General features: G+C 32.9%; 2 protein-coding genes across 2 annotated transcripts; both read left to right on the top strand.

The window, feature by feature from the left end:
- The first annotated feature begins 2,263 nt into the window (after positions 1-2,263).
- Positions 2,264-16,149, top strand: LOC133197956 (uncharacterized). The gene is made up of 4 exons (XM_061334120.1): positions 2,264-2,321; positions 13,196-13,311; positions 14,588-14,650; positions 14,845-16,149. The coding sequence occupies exons 2-4, from the start codon at positions 13,263-13,265 to the stop codon at positions 16,059-16,061; spliced, it is 1,329 nt and encodes a 442-aa protein (XP_061190104.1). The 5' UTR covers positions 2,264-2,321; positions 13,196-13,262; the 3' UTR covers positions 16,062-16,149.
- LOC133197855 (uncharacterized) lies at positions 5,507-6,565 on the top strand. Its single transcript, XM_061334040.1, has one exon. It carries the CDS (start codon positions 5,507-5,509, stop codon positions 6,563-6,565), a length of 1,059 nt encoding a protein of 352 aa, XP_061190024.1.
- Positions 16,150-16,582: the final 433 nt, after the last annotated feature.

The raw sequence follows: 16,582 nt of genomic DNA, 5'->3' as shown, positions 1-16,582 counted from the left end.
ATAATTGATTGAAGTTTACGCCATGCTTATTACATTGAGACACAACCAAATGCAATCCATTAAAATACATAGTTTCCATTAGGAAATTTAACACCATTGATAAGCATGACAAACTTGTGAACTTGAAAGATCATTACCCGTGGTCTCATTAGAAAATGCTTGAATTTTTTTTTTATAGTGGAAGTGTTGCTGCTCAAACACACTGGCTAGAAATCAATGAAAACATTTGCTAGTCAATTGGTTATAATGTTAACTTTTTATGTTGTCGGTAAGTCTTTTTATTATTACCTTTAAGTCTGTTTTAAGTCGCATTAGGTACATGACAACTAAACTGCTATTAATTTTTTTGCTCTCTAAATTGATTAATCAATGATGAATAAAATAAAAGTTGGTACTCAAAATACACATTGAAGTGAATTTTTGAAATTTGTAGTCCTTTTTTTTTATTATTTTAAGAAAGAATTAATGTTCGGTTATACACAAATAACTTTAATTATTTTAATTGAACAGAACACATTATTTTATAGATGTCTGTGTTCTGTTATCACATAAAACAACATTTGTCTATACAGTGGCGATAAATCTCACTTTGAACCCTACTCTGGATGAATTCGTCTCCTTTGTCAACATTTCCTGTCTTTAGAAAATTTATAATGTGTTTATGATTTGTAGGCGTCTTGTCGACAATCAATTGTCCTTTAAATGAAACTGAATGGAAAGCCAGATCCAAAACGAAAGTATGTCAGGGCGTCGATGTATACCACTGTCTACTTGTTGAGGACGAGAAAACAAGAAAAGAAAAGTGCATAGAGAAAACATTAGTAATGAACGGTAAAAGGTTCCGGGGTCATAAGTTTTCGATATAGTGTAAAAAAAAATTATAATGCATGCTTAGAATAATTTTACAAAAGAAGTAAATATATATAAAAAGACATAAACTCTTCGTTAGTTTGTCGGAAAATGAAGATGTCGTCTGTAATGCTTCCAAAGTAATGTTGATTTTAGAAAGTATTTTGTAATTATTAAGCAAATATACCTAGAAAGTGGAGAAAATCTGAAAAGACTTACAGGGCATAAAACCCCAACTTTTCAAGACCTTTTAAAAATGGATCATTAAATAATAATTCATGTCCATAAATTTGGAGATAATTATAGCTTTTGTATTTGTGTTTTGACTTAAAGGTATTTTCTTTTTGGCGAAATTCAATAAGAGTATTGTTAGGGAAATTCGTATAACATTTGTATGACTTTGTAGCGTGGGAATATAAAATTCTATTTATTTAGGCAAAATTACAAGCGTTATATAACAAACAAGCAATCCTTTGAGTTTGCTCAAAAGGAAGTCTGTTGGTTTACCGAATACAATTACAAACATTCATTATGATACAACTTGTTTCACAATACATTTTATTCTTTCTTTAAAATCTTTTGAAGATATTTGACCAAAAAGCTAAGTAAATAAACAGTCGCTGTATAATTGTGAAATGCTTCAGTATGAAAATAATTAAACATTATATTTTAAGATAATATTACAGAAATGCAAAATAAGAATCCCTTGAAATATTCTATGTTTTAAAAGGAAACAAATAATGAAATTCTATGGGCAAATTTATTAACAATTCAATGTTTTTATTCCCATTTCAAAAAATTAATAGAATCAGATATTAAACAATCATTATTTCGGTGAACGTAGCCTAGTGATGCAGCGCACGGTTTGTGAAGGGCAGATACAGGGTTCCTTTCTCATTCACTTCAAACTTAGAACGCCTGACATAGGGTTGGTTGTTTCTTCTCTTAGCGCCCAGAATTAAAAGTGAACGTCACTAGTCTTTCGTAAGAGACCCTGAAAACGTAAGTCCCGTCAGTATGTGTTGACAAACAAAAAAGACTTTACTGCCAAATACCTTTGACTCTAAATTCTTAGCCCTTCGCTGTATATGGGGACGTCGCAAATGTGTGAAAAATTCTCGTAAGGAAAATGAAACAACAATCAATTATCATTATATCAATTTTTTTTTTAATTTAATGATTATAATTATACATCGATAGGGCATTGTCCAATCCTCACATTTGATGATTATTTGCACTGGAAGATATGTAATGTAACGGGTTGTCCCAGCATGCCTTTTCGAAGTGACGAGATATACAAATGTAAGAAATTCATGTTTAGTCAAAATATTTCTAGAAAAAATGTGGAATATTACACGCTTAAAAGAATTGCAAATAATAATTATTAAAGTTATTACATTTCTGGCAGATCCTGTTTGTTTTGGGGACATTGAAAGTGAAGAAAAAAACTTAGATGGGAATCCTAAATTAAGGTATTATTCTTTTTCAAGATTTACAAATTTACAAAAGATTTACAAGTTCTAGAATTCCTGTACGGGCAAACGTGAGGTAGACATATTTTTGAGTTATCTCACTTAGTTCAAAAAGAACATGATATATGTATCTACAGAAAAATAATGCACAAGCAGTCAACCACATTTTAATGGAAATTGAAGTTTAATCCTAATCAAACATTTGTTAGGCTTGATGGCACTTAGAATTATGAATTATGAATTATGATATAACTTTTTTTTCAAAGTCTTCTTGTCTGAATATAAAACAAATTGCATGTAAATTTACAACTCTTTATTTAAATCTATATACAGCACTCATCATAAAAAAAATTAATGATCACTCCTACCGATAACGTAAAGCCCATGCTATTTCACATCTCAAACAATTGCTTTTCTGATAAAAAAAAATTAATTAAATCTTCTAATAATTTTTTATATGCAAAGTCACTTTATTAACATCATTCTGATTCTTTACCAGAATACACTTACATAACAAAAAGATTCTAGACTTCTTAATTGGCCTGATCTAGAAAGTCCCTTGAAAAAAAATCTCCCAGCAAAGTTTTAACAGGTAATAATTGTGTCAATTTATATTCAGGCTAGTTTTACCAAATTTTCTTATTATCAACTTCATTTCTTTATGTAGCAGATCATTATATCTAGCATAGAGTGTTTATGCGTTCCAGTTGATTCGATTTACCAGAGTATAGTATACCTTTGAACATTTCTGTTTTATCGGAACATGCTTCTGGCAGATACGTTCATGTTACAAGGGTATAAACAATATTTATAAACATTGTGTAAACATTTTCCAAATGATATGCTAAAAAATAATCAATTACAACTTTTGAAAGGTCAAATATCTACTGACCTATTTGATTCAAATATTTAGGCATTTGCCGTTATGCTAAATTATCCACAGATCCACAGATCAAGACGAATTGTTCAAGAGAGGGGGTGGTTGGGGATCTATGGGTCTGTGATGCTTTCTCCTTATTGGCACCAGATCCCATCTTTAAGATTCTCTCAGGTCCGTGTTTGTTTCGCAGCTATGTTAAGACTGTCCAAAGGCTTAATATGCATTGAAATATATATTTTATTTTGAGTTAGATTTTAATTTCAATTTGTAATCTTTGTATGAATTTGCAGTAAACTTGTGACGAGAATGTAATTAGGTATTATAATAATACATTTTTGTGATGTCATATGCCTCTGTTGATCACGTGACGGACACTTATATATTCCTAATGTTGCACAAAAATCGCATCGGCCCAAGTGCAAAACAACATTATAGAGAAAAATTTGTCATATGAGTCAATCCATCGTGATCTTTGGTACATATAAAGTGCTGGGGGCATGTCTAAATTTTATTTCTTGAGAAAATATTCCACGAGAAATTATACTCACCCACATACAAGAGAAATTTCCCACTCTTTGTCGCAGTTTATACAAAATAGGATAACTTACATACAATTCCCCAGCAAAATTCGGTTAGAGAACATACTTCTCTAGTAGATTCACACTGAATATCTTCAATTTATCATTATTAATCACTTGTGGCAGTCAAATATATACACGATTTATAAATTCTAACTCTGTCCAGGGACGTGTTAGGGGGAACGTTTTTGTTATTGTTTGAATATATTGTAACGATTTTGATGTAATGATTTTTGACTATATTATTAAAATGTGTGTTTATCTATTTGTGATCTTAATTTATACCGACCGGAAGATTCATTCATCATTATTGTATGTTTAAACTACATTTAAATTTGTTGTACAACATTGTTTTACCTTATTTATGTCATTTCGCATTTGTACTTTCATTTTTCATTACTTCCGGTCGCGGGAAATTATGTATAGGTGTAGTAGTGTGTGAGTTGATTTATTTTAACAGATTATAAAATAAATTTAATTTAAAACATTTATCATTTACAGTAACAGCTTTCCATAAATTTATTCTCATTCTATTTAAATATGTCAGAAATGGATTTCCATACCAGTTCTGGTCAGTTTTTCATGGATCATTGAATTCTTGTTTTGGTTGGCTGAAAGTTTAACTCATGTGATTTTTAAATTGAAGTTTCTATTAATATTATTATTTTTCAAATTGAGTCTGGAATGATCAGTTTGGTCATTCAGTTCTTGTGATATATTGATCTTGGACTTTATTTATCCACAGAAGGTCAGTTGATTTTAATATTATAAATACATTCATTTGATGAATAGTAAAAGTGAATGTGTGAATCATTTTTTTTTATAAATTAATAAGTAAAGAGTATATTATGATATTTGTTATTATTCAGATCCACTTGATATGATGTACATGTAGCTGAATTGCTGTATATATAACAAGGGTCTGATACCATATATTGGGTAAGATATGTGATGTATATGTTTGTATCATGTTAGGTGTAATGTGAGTCTGTATATTATGTATTTACATTCCATTGTTATGTGAAACATAACGGGAAACGTATCTATTTCATTAATAGTAGTGACTTACATTTGAATATCTGCTGTCGTATTTTATTCACTGAAGTTTACAAGAATTACGATATACAAAGAAAGTAAATCATATACAGTTAATTATAGTTTTTTGTAGGAATAATCTCAATATTATACTAATATGAAAAATAGTTTTTATGCCTGAAATATTTATTGAATAGTGAGTATTAAGAAACAAGAAGAGTTATCTCTCTTTGTGTATTTTATATGTGTGTGTGTTGTTGTGTGTTAAATAATGTCTGTGTTTATTTCAGACTGTTGAATATTGAATATTGAATATTGGATATATAAAGGATTGAAACACCAACAATATTTGTTAATTTGTGAACCCGGTAACAAATTTTTTTTTTTAAGTTTTCAATTGGTGTCAATTGAAAACTGATTGTTGATTTAAAACTTAGTTAAATTTAAGTGAACTTGGAATAACTTGATAGTAAATCAAATTAAATTTAAAGACAGCTATTAATAAATTTATCAGGATATAAAATAAAATTTAAATAGCTATACTAAATTGAAATAAATTAAACTTTAATTAAATACATTTAGTCGAGTAAAATACAATTTAAAATAGCAATGTAAAAGCAATATTAACCACCAGACCCTCAAGAACAATTGTCCATATCAACTTTTGAAATAACCCTACATAACTGTACAAAATGGGAACGCCAGAGGAATACCAGAAATTAGTTGAAACCCTTCAGGGTATGGAAGTAGTACCAAAAGCTGATTCTAAAGAAGAATTAATCAATTGGATGAAAGCGTACCTGGAAAAAGAGAAAGTGGAAATCAAGATTGAACCTGGAACTGGTGCGAATGCTGGTGCCATTCCTAAAACGACTACCTATATTCATCCTCCTGCCATTAGTACATTTTCAGGAACAGATCCAACAGGAAAGAGTGCTACTACATTTGACCTATGGCTGTATGAAGTCAAGTGTCTTATGATTGAGAAAACCCATTCACAAGAAGCAATTGCTCAGGCAATTAGAAAATCATTGAAGGGCGAGGCAGGACGGACTGTAATGAGACTTGGACCTAAAGCAAAGATTCCAGAAATATTGGATAAACTTACAAGTGTTTATGGAGACGTAGATGAGAAAGAATCTATCCTTAGTGAATTCTATGGTGCAAGGCAGAAACAGACTGAAAACATCACAGAATGGAGCTGCAGATTGGAAGATATTCTGGGAAGAGCGATAATGACAGGTCAAGTTTTTGAAAGCAGTTCTGACAAGATGCTACATGATATGCTATGGAAAGGATTAAGACCAGATTTGAAAGACATTACACACTATGAGCGAGAGAAATACCACTCATTTGATTCACTTCGAGTAGCATTGAGGAAAATTGAAAAAGAAAATCAACAAGAAAGTGAAGGGAAAATTTCTAAACAGCTATCAAAGAAGGCCATTGTTGAAGATACATCATCATCAGATGAGATAAAAGGAGTATTAAAGCAAATTACACACAGATTAGAAAATCTAGAGACTGCACAACGAGGTAGATCAAAATTTAGAACACCATTCAGAGGATCACGGTATCGAGATCAGACCTACAGGGGTAGAGGATTGAGAAATGATTTTACTCGAACGAAGCAAAGCAGTAAGGAACATTTTACTTTTCCTAGCATTACCTGCAGACGTTGTGGAAGAGAGGGACACATCGAGAGAGGATGTCGTGCCAACACTGATGTCCATGGAAAGAATTTAAACTAGATGCTGTCTATGCGCTAGGGTCGGCCGTAGACAAACAACCTAAGGACCCTTTGATTGCAAAAATGGCTAAATATTTACCACCTGGAATATGCGGTAAACCTACAGAAACCAGTATTATTATCAACAAAATAGAAACTCAAACACTTTTAGACACAGGATCAACTGTTTCGACTATCAGCAGAAAGTTTTATGAAGAAAATTTGAGCAACATTCCTATCCAGAAATTAGAGTTATTACTTGATATTGAATGTGCAGATGGAAAATCATTACCCTATGAAGGATTCATTGAAGCTGAATTAGAAGTACCTAAAATCAGACATAAATTTAGTGCCATTTTATTAGTCATTCCAGAGAGTAATTACAACAACTCAGTACCCCTACTGCTTGGAACAAATGTCTTGGGTGTGATTATGGAAATACTTCAACAACAAGAAGGTGAAAAATATCTACAGAAATCTAACTTGACAACCGAATGGTACCTTACATTTAGATCCATACACTTACGAGAAAAAGAGTTGCAGAGAAACAGTTCAAAGTTGGCCATTGTGAGAAATGCACAAAAGAGAATCATTATTCCACCAAACAGTAATATAACTTTGACAGGATATTTGGACAAGAAGATTCCTTATCACCATACAGCAGCTATGTTACAGAGAACAGAAAGATCAGTTGTACCTGAGGATTTAGATATTGTACCATCTCTTATGGAGTACAGATACATGGACAGCAACTTGATAGAAGTAGAAATCAGCAACATAACAACCAGAACTGTATCAATACCAGAGAAGGCTATTATCTGTGAAATACAACCAGTATCCATTGTACAGAACTCCACCCATGCTACTAACAATGAATCACTACAACAAATGGATAAAATCACCATAGATGAGAAAACTTTGACAAAGGAAGAACTTGTTCGAGGAAGAAATATGATATACAATTATGCAGATATATTTTCAACAGGAGATACTGATGTTGGACATATAAGAACAGTACAACACAGGATTGAGTTAGAGGATGAATATCCATTCAAGCAACGTTATCGAAGAATTCCACCATCAATGATAGGCGAAGTTAGACAACATCTGAAATTATTACTACAATCTGGCATTATTAGAAAATCTCATTCTCCATGGTCTTCCAACATTGTATTAGTCAAGAAGAAAGACAACTCTCTTCGTTTTTGCATTGATTTTCGACAGTTAAACAAGAGAACAAAGAAAGATGCATATGCACTACCTCGTATTGAAGAACTTTTAGATTCCATGGCAGGCAACAAATACTTTTCAGTCATCGATATGAAATCAGGATATCATCAAGTAGAAATTTTCGAACCTCATAAAGAACGCACTGCTTTTACAGTCGGCCCACTTGGACTGTACGAGTTCAACAGAATGCCATTTGGTCTGACAGGAGCGCCAGCCACTTATCAAAGATTGATGCAGGATATTTTGGGAGAGTTGCACATGAAGATCTGTTGCATATTCATAGACGACATTATCATCTTTTCATCTACATTTGAAGAACACCTAACAAGACTGAAGCAAGTGTTTGATCGGATCAGAGATGCCAACTTAAAACTATCACCAAAGAAATGCTCATTTTTTAAAACCAAAGTCAAATATGTAGGACACATTATATCAGAAGAGGGTGTAGAGACTGATCCAGAAAAGATTGAAAAGATCATCAATTGGCCTACTCCAACTAGTCCTGAAGAAGTCAGAAAGTTCATTGGATTTGCAGGTTATTACCGAAGATTTATTCAACACTTCAGCCAAATTTCAAAACCTCTTACTGAACTTATGCCAATCAACAATAAGAAGAAAACCAAGAAGAAACCAGTAAAGCAGAAAGAATGGATTTGGGGAAATGAACAACAAGCAGCTTTTGAAACATTAAAGAAGAAACTTTCAACATCACCAATTTTAAGTTATCCAGATCATGATCGACCATTTGAAATTCACACTGATGCTAGCAGTTCAGGACTTGGAGCCATTTTATATCAAGAGCAGAATGGGATAAAGAGGGTTATTGCATATGCCAGCCGCAGTTTATCAAAGTCTGAACAACACTATCCCGCACATAAGTTAGAATTCTTGGCGTTAAAATGGGCTCTATGTGATAAATTCCATGATTATCTCTACGGAAACACCTTTACGGTAGTCACAGATAACAACCCATTAACTTATGTGTTAACCACAGCTAATTTGGATGCTACGGGACATAGATGGCTAGCTGCTCTTGGAGTCTACAATTTTGAAATCATATACAGGCCAGGAAAAAGTAATGTGGATGCAGACAGTTTATCAAGATTACCCACATCAAAAGATAGTACTCACATATCAGCAGATTCTATCAAATCTATTTGTAATAGGATATGCATTCCATATATTGAAACAATATCTTGTGAGCAGAATACTTTATGCCCAGCTGAGATAGATCTTCAGATGAATATGAGACATGATGTCAATTGGTCAGAGATACAGAACCAGGATCCAGTACTAAAAGCTTGGAAAGAACATGTACGTAGAGGAAAGAAGCCAAAGCGAGGACAAATGCCAAATAGTCCATTTTTCAAACTTTTTGATCAGCTTATATTGGAAGATGATACATTGTACAGGAAAACAATAGTACAGGATAAAGAGAGGAAACAGCTTATACTGCCATCACTACATATTAACAATGTACTAGAAGCATTACATGACGAAATGGGCCATCAAGGGCGAGACAGAACAACCAGCCTTATTCGTGACAGATTCTATTGGCCTGGAATGACAACTGACATCGACAACTGGATTAGCCACTGTCAAAAGTGTATCAAGAGGAAAAAGGAACCTAGTATTGCACCACTAGTGAACATTCAGACAACTCAACCCCTAGAACTTGTTTGTATTGACTTTCTTTCGCTGGAAAAATCTAAAGGAGGCTATGAAAACATTTTAGTTATAACAGATCACTTCACCAGATATGCGCAAGCTATACCGACCAGAAACCAAACAGCAAAAATTACTGCAGAAACTTTGTTCAACTATTTTATTGTAAATTATGGAATACCACAAAGAATTCATTCGGACCAGGTGGCAAATTTTGAGAGCAACTTAATCAAAGAATTATGTAACTTAACAGGAATTGATAAATCCAGAACTACTCCCTATCATCCGATTGGCAATGGCATGACGGAGAGATTCAATCGCACTCTATTAAATATGCTTGGAACTTTAGATGCAAACAAGAAACAGAACTGGAAATCACATGTTGCAACTATGGTACATGCCTACAACTGTACTAAACATGAATCTACAAGAGAGTCACCTTATTTCCTCATGTTTGGGCGAGAACCAAATTTACCAGTGGATATCGCATTTGGTTTAACAAGAAAAGAAAATAAAAAACCTAATACCAAATATATTCAAGATTTAAGAGAGAGACTATTGGAAGCATACAGAGTGGCCACAGAACAGATACAGAGAGCGCAGAAGAAACAAAAAGACAGATATGACTTAAGATCCAGAGGAACAGTGGTACAACCTGGTGATAAAGTTCTTGTAAAGATCGTAGCATTTGATGGCAGGCATAAACTGGCCAATAAATGGGAAGATGATATATATGTAGTGATAAAACAGCCTAATCCAGAGATTCCTGTTTATACAGTGAAGAAGCAGAATGGTCAAGGCAAGGAAAGAACACTACACAGGAACCTTTTATTTCCTATCGGATTCATATCGGAGGATAATGTTAATTCCACAAAGATTTCAACACAAACAGAAAGGAAAACAAGACCAATTCCAAAGCCTAGAACAAAATCTAAAGCTATAATTCATGAAAGCTCATCAGAAGAAGATGATTCAGAAGAAGTCATTGTAGTTACTGAGGATAGTCTGACTTCATCCAGTCATGACAAAGATGTTCAGTTTTCTACAGAAGATGTTGTTACAGAATTAGAAAGAAGCGCTTCAGATACAGAAATTGGTGAGATAGATGAAACAGAAAACACTGGTGTTGAAAAGAGTATGGACGACACTGTTGAAGATAGTATTGAAGATACTGTTGTAGATGAAGACAGTGCTACAGATGTTGGTGAAGGGAATATTGATGATGATGAGTTACATGAAGCCGAGGCTGAGGAAGTTGATTCTGCAGTCAAAGCTGACACTGAAGTTGAAGCCGAGGCTGACGAAATTGATTCTGCAGTCAAAACTGACACTGAAGTTGAAGCAGCAGAAGTAGTTGATGAAGAGGAAGTAGTCCCTAGGCGTTCAATCAGAAAGAAAGGAAAGCCAAAGTGGATGACTACAGGTGAATTTGTGTCGAAATCCTCTATAACAAAAGATCGTGAGTGGAGAGAAAAAGCAGATTATGCTGTGCAATTAATTAAGAGTGGTGTAATTAAAGAGACACCAAATTCTACCGATGCAATTTTACAAATCATTTTAGAATCGTAATGGATGTTTGCTGATATATGAACATTTTTTTTCAAAATGTAATTCAGGGAAATCATGTTTAATGTTTTCATTTACCAGGATGATTAGCATGAAATGACATGGAAGTCATTTATTGAACGAGGGGGAGTATGTAGTAGTGTGTGAGTTGATTTATTTTAACAGATTATAAAATAAATTTAATTTAAAACATTTATCATTTACAGTAACAGCTTTCCATAAATTTATTCTCATTCTATTTAAATATGTCAGAAATGGATTTCCATACCAGTTCTGGTCAGTTTTTCATGGATCATTGAATTCTTGTTTTGGTTGGCTGAAAGTTTAAGTCATGTGATTTTTATCTTGAAGTTTCTATTAATATTATTATTTTTCAAATTGAGTCTGGAATGATCAGTTTGGTCATTCAGTTCTTGTGATATATTGATCTTGGACTTTATTTATCCACAGAAGGTCAGTTGATTTTAATATTATAAATACATTCATTTGATGAATAGTAAAAGTGAATGTGTGAATCATTTTTTTTTATAAATTAATAAGTAAAGAGTATATTATGATATTTGTTATTATTCAGATCCACTTGATATGATGTACATGTAGCTGAATTGCTGTATATATAACAAGGGTCTGATACCATATATTGGGTAAGATATGTGATGTATATGTTTGTATCATGTTAGGTGTAATGTGAGTCTGTATATTATGTATTTACATTCCATTGTTATGTGAAACATAACGGGAAACGTATCTATTTCATTAATAGTAGTGACTTACATTTGAATATCTGCTGTCGTATTTTATTCACTGAAGTTTACAAGAATTACGATATACAAAGAAAGTAAATCATATACAGTTAATTATAGTTTTTTGTAGGAATAATCTCAATATTATACTAATATGAGAAATAGTTTTTATGCCTGAAATATTTATTGAATAGTGAGTATTAAGAAACAAGAAGAGTTATCTCTCTTTGTGTATTTTATATGTGTGTGTGTTGTTGTGTGTTAAATAATGTCTGTGTTTATTTCAGACTGTTGAATATTGAATATTGAATATTGGATATATAAAGGATTGAAACACCAACAATATTTGTTAATTTGTGAACCCGGTAACATAGGTTTTATCTGAAATTTGTCATTAGCGTTAACGTTTACTCTTGAAGTTCAATTGAAGTTTTGGGGTTCTAGTGAACTGATGTAAAATTTTTACATTACTTTTGTCCAGACCAGACTTGTGGAATTTTTTTTATTATTCAATTTTTAGTCGCTCCCAGACTATCTTTGGTATGTCGAGGTAACATATACAATTGAAATGTATATCATTTATTTATTATTTATGAAATGGGGTATTAGAGATTAACTGTAGCTTTATCCGAATTCTGGGGGGTCCTGTAAATCAAGCAAGTGACTTTGTGCGACCATATATATGAAAATATATTGTTGTTGATTTTGTTCTCTAATAAATTTTTGAATATCAGAATATAATTTTTGAAAACTTTATTATCTTTGTTAATTTCTTTCGGGAAAAAAAAAACAGGTTTATTCATAATTATTTTCGCTTTCAGAAATTAACAGACCGAATCTTAGCCGCAACCAGGTTTTTTAAAACCATACCCTATTTAGCCATATTTATCGTATCTTACGATAAAACGTTAAAATATGTATACCGGGGACATTGAAAGTGAAGGAAAAAACTTAGATGGGAATCCTATATAAGTTAAAGGAATAACGATATTAAATTGCAAAGGTTCAACATCATAACAACACACCTAAGCTTAAAGAACAACCCAGACGCTTGACTCAAACAACAACGCTGAAAAATCTTTACATGCCATGTCAAAGGAATGTAAAGGTTATAACACTTTTCCCGTCATGTCAGCTCCAGTATGCAGTGACTTGACGTTATATGTTATTATGACGTCATATCTAGGTAGTTCAGAGAAGTTACTACAGTTGGAACAGTTGGATATTTTACGGACAGCCTTACCCTAGCTGCGTTGCTCTCATTTTTTTTTTCATTCCGACTGTAATGCATGATTACCTTTAGTGATATTCATATTTCGTTCTTCAACAGAGAAAGACATTTCTTCAATTTTTACGGTATAAGTTATACAATTTTTCGTATCTTTTGTATAATGTCCTTATAAAATGACTTAACTAGTGAAGTTTTGTTTTTTTTTTTTTTTTTGAAGCGAGGACAATGCCATAATCTTATCAACGAGTATACCATTAGGAATTGTGGTGATATTATTGGTAATCATGGTAATTATATGTATAGTCTTGAAGAGGAGGCGACAGACCCCGAATGGTAAGTATATAAACAGTAAAAAAAATACCTTTAGATAACTCACATCCTCTTACCCCCCAGGGAAAGACATATACATTATCACCAAATCAACCAGACATTTCTTTCGACTGCAAAATTAGAACTGCTTCCTTGCTTGAACTGTACATAAATTTCATTAATATTATGTTAATTTTCTTGGTAATATTCTAGGATCCTTAAATTATCTTTTACGTCTACTAAGGAAAATGCTCCAAAGCATATGGATTCCAAATTAATACTTAAGATCTTTCAAAATAATGGTTTATTTATCTTTAGATTCATAAAATATTGTAAATACGGTATACAATCCAAAATAGTGTAATTAAAAGGAATCAAAGGAATTTTCGAACAGCTTTTTTTTTCGAGCGGAAGTATTTCAAACAACAAATCCAAAGATTGGCTATCTGTAATCCTTACAGAGGTTCGATCCTGAGCTTTTGAGGAGATTTTTGTCCGGACCTCTCTTTAATAAAATGGAGCATTATATTTTAGTTCTAATAATATATTTGGATTCTGCAATGCCTAATTAAAGTCCCAAGATTAAATTCCGTACCAAAACATTAAGTGAGGTACTATATTTTGTGCCGGATTTTTTTTTATAAGAAAATAATCAATGTTTTGTTTGTTAATTGTTTAAAGTCTCTCTAAGAATTTTTCACTCATATGGAGACGCCAACACTTGCCGGTGGAGAGCTGCACATTTTGACCTATACTCGGCACTCGGGGCCATTGAGCAGTGAAGGTTCTTTATCTTGTTAAAGCCTACCGTGACACGGGACCTCGGTTTTTAAGGTCTCATCCGAAAGACCCCTGACATTCACTTTTACTGCCGGGCGCTTGGCGAAGGAACAGTCACTACCTATGTTTACCTTTTAGGTTTGACGCGGCTCGGCTAACGAGAATAACCCGGGCCTCCCGATTACGAAGCAAGCGTCCTATCACTAAGCTACCGTGACCGGTCTTTTACTTAGAAAAAGTCATTAAACTTCATTTTGATATCAAGAGATTACAAAAAATGATGAAAATTATTACATGAGCTTTTATATTAAGACATTTGGACTTCAGTTTTGGAGGCAATGCTGTTTTAAAGCTAGAAATTTGTTCCTTCACTTTTTCACTTGTAATCAAATGATAGTATGGTAATGCACGTATGTATAGCAATTATAGTTCTCGGCGTACAGATAAATCCATGCGTTCAAACACAGACAGTTAATCTTATTAAAGGTTCTAATATTTGTCATATACATCCTTCCTGTAGGTGCCTCTAGATTTCCCAGAACTGAAGATGATGATTGCGAATTAGGAAAGCTGATTGAAAACCGTAAGTATTAAATCTAAATGTAAGAGAGTATACATTTTTTCTTTATTGTTTTATCTATATTTTAAGGCAGGAAATATTTTTCTTCACTTGAAGTGAAAATTGTACTTCTCATTTTAAATTAAAAACAAAATATACATTTCATGGTTGTGATAGATGTTTTTATTATAATTAAAGATAAGATTAATTTTCTTCAGCGGAGTACGTAAGAAATGGTATTCACCAGCTGAAATCAAGGAATATACTTTACGTCATTGGACAGCTTGGAAACTCTGTCTCCACTTCAGGGAAAAAAATTACTGAAGAATACGCAAAAAATCATATCATGAGTTACGAATACCATAATTACTTAGACATTTCTAGGAGATTTTCTAATCTTTGTTCTGAAAAAGTTTTTAAGCTCAACTGTGTGAATTTCATTGATGGATGGGGTGGGCTTTGGAATGAAAATCCATGTGAAAGACATGATACATTGAACACGATTAAAAAGGTTGTTGAACAAAGCCAAACAATTGAAAATAAGAAGTTCGTAATTGGGATTCGTACAGAGATAAAGGACAATTTGAATTGTAAATTAAAAGCGCTTGTAATTCACATGAAAGAAAATGAAAGCTTGTTGCTTGATTCTATCTCTACTTACAAGAGACAAACCCTAATGGAAGAGATAAAATTGCTTCAGAATTCGTGTTCAGAAAGGGATTGCGGTTGTAAATCTTTAAACTTGGAACAAGTGTCTGGAATTCATCAAGAACCTATCGGAACATATCTGGTCGTTAAGCTAATGGGTTTAGATCACACAATGATACCAGAATTTTTATTGAGAGAAGTCGGTCCACTGAAAGCAATGAGCAACCACTTTGAGAGGCTGATGGAACGTGAAAATATTTGGTCTTGGCTCCCATATTTTGTTTGTTTGGGTTATTATGACGAAGAAGAATTTAGACCTGAAATTGCAGATGGATTTTACATCTCAAATGCCATGCTTTCGAGTTATGAGAGTATTGAAAAATACGTGAAGAGAATACAGATACAAAACCTCGTTCCGATGTGGTCAACAACATTTTGCTGTGATCCTGATGTAGAGAACAAAGAGAAGAACGAAAGAGAAGTTTGCGTTTTTCGGCATAACTTTCTTTATATATGTGCCTTTCACGCATGCTTCAAAAAGTACCCAAAACAGATTTTGCTCTTTTGTAATTTGGATGCAATCCTTCAGTTAGTTCGCCCTAAGGGCTATCTTGACCAACTCACCATTGAAGCAGACGATATAGAGGTAAATTTCTTTTGCGAAGAAAGATTAAAAAATCTTGCAAAGGACAATGTTTTGTTAGAACATCCCCTAATTAAAGACTGGAAAATTGGAAAAAAGAAGAAAATCAAAGCATTAGGACAATATTCAAAAATGGTTAGGTGAACTTTTGCATAATATCAAAGAGCTCATGTTGTACATATATATTTTGTAGTCATTTTTGTGGTGTGTAAATGAACTCAATTTTAAAATTTTACTCATTAATTTTGTCTCTGAACGTCCCTAGACCTAAGGTTTTCATGAAAAAAATCAGATGTTGTCTTAAACAGGGACAGACAATGCTGAAAAGAGGAGAAAGAAGACCTTGCAATAAAAATCTTCTCAAGAACCTTAGAGCGACTTCTTTCGTATTTGTATAATAGGGTGATGAAGTGCAAATTTTACTTATTTTACGACTACACCCTATGTAAAATGCTAGTTTCGGGTGTCACTTTAACAGTATGTAAAAGGATTTCTTGTTAAAACCGAAAACGTGTATACAATGAAGACGTATGGCTAGGACTTTTTAGACGTTGGCTATTTATAGCCACAGGCTATTGCTGCCGCTTTTGGGCTATAATAACAACAGTGTAAAATCACGGGGACCCTAGCGGCGATTTTTGCAGAGTCAAAATAATGAAAATAGT

Source organism: Saccostrea echinata, unplaced genomic scaffold (genome assembly GCF_033153115.1).
Source record: "Saccostrea echinata isolate AGI-Se365-2 ecotype Australia unplaced genomic scaffold, CSIRO_AGI_Sech_v1 ptg000032l, whole genome shotgun sequence".
Lineage (NCBI taxonomy): Eukaryota > Metazoa > Mollusca > Bivalvia > Ostreida > Ostreidae > Saccostrea > Saccostrea echinata.
Note: the sequence above shows the minus strand (reverse complement) of the source record. Positions and strands in the feature narration are given on the sequence as shown.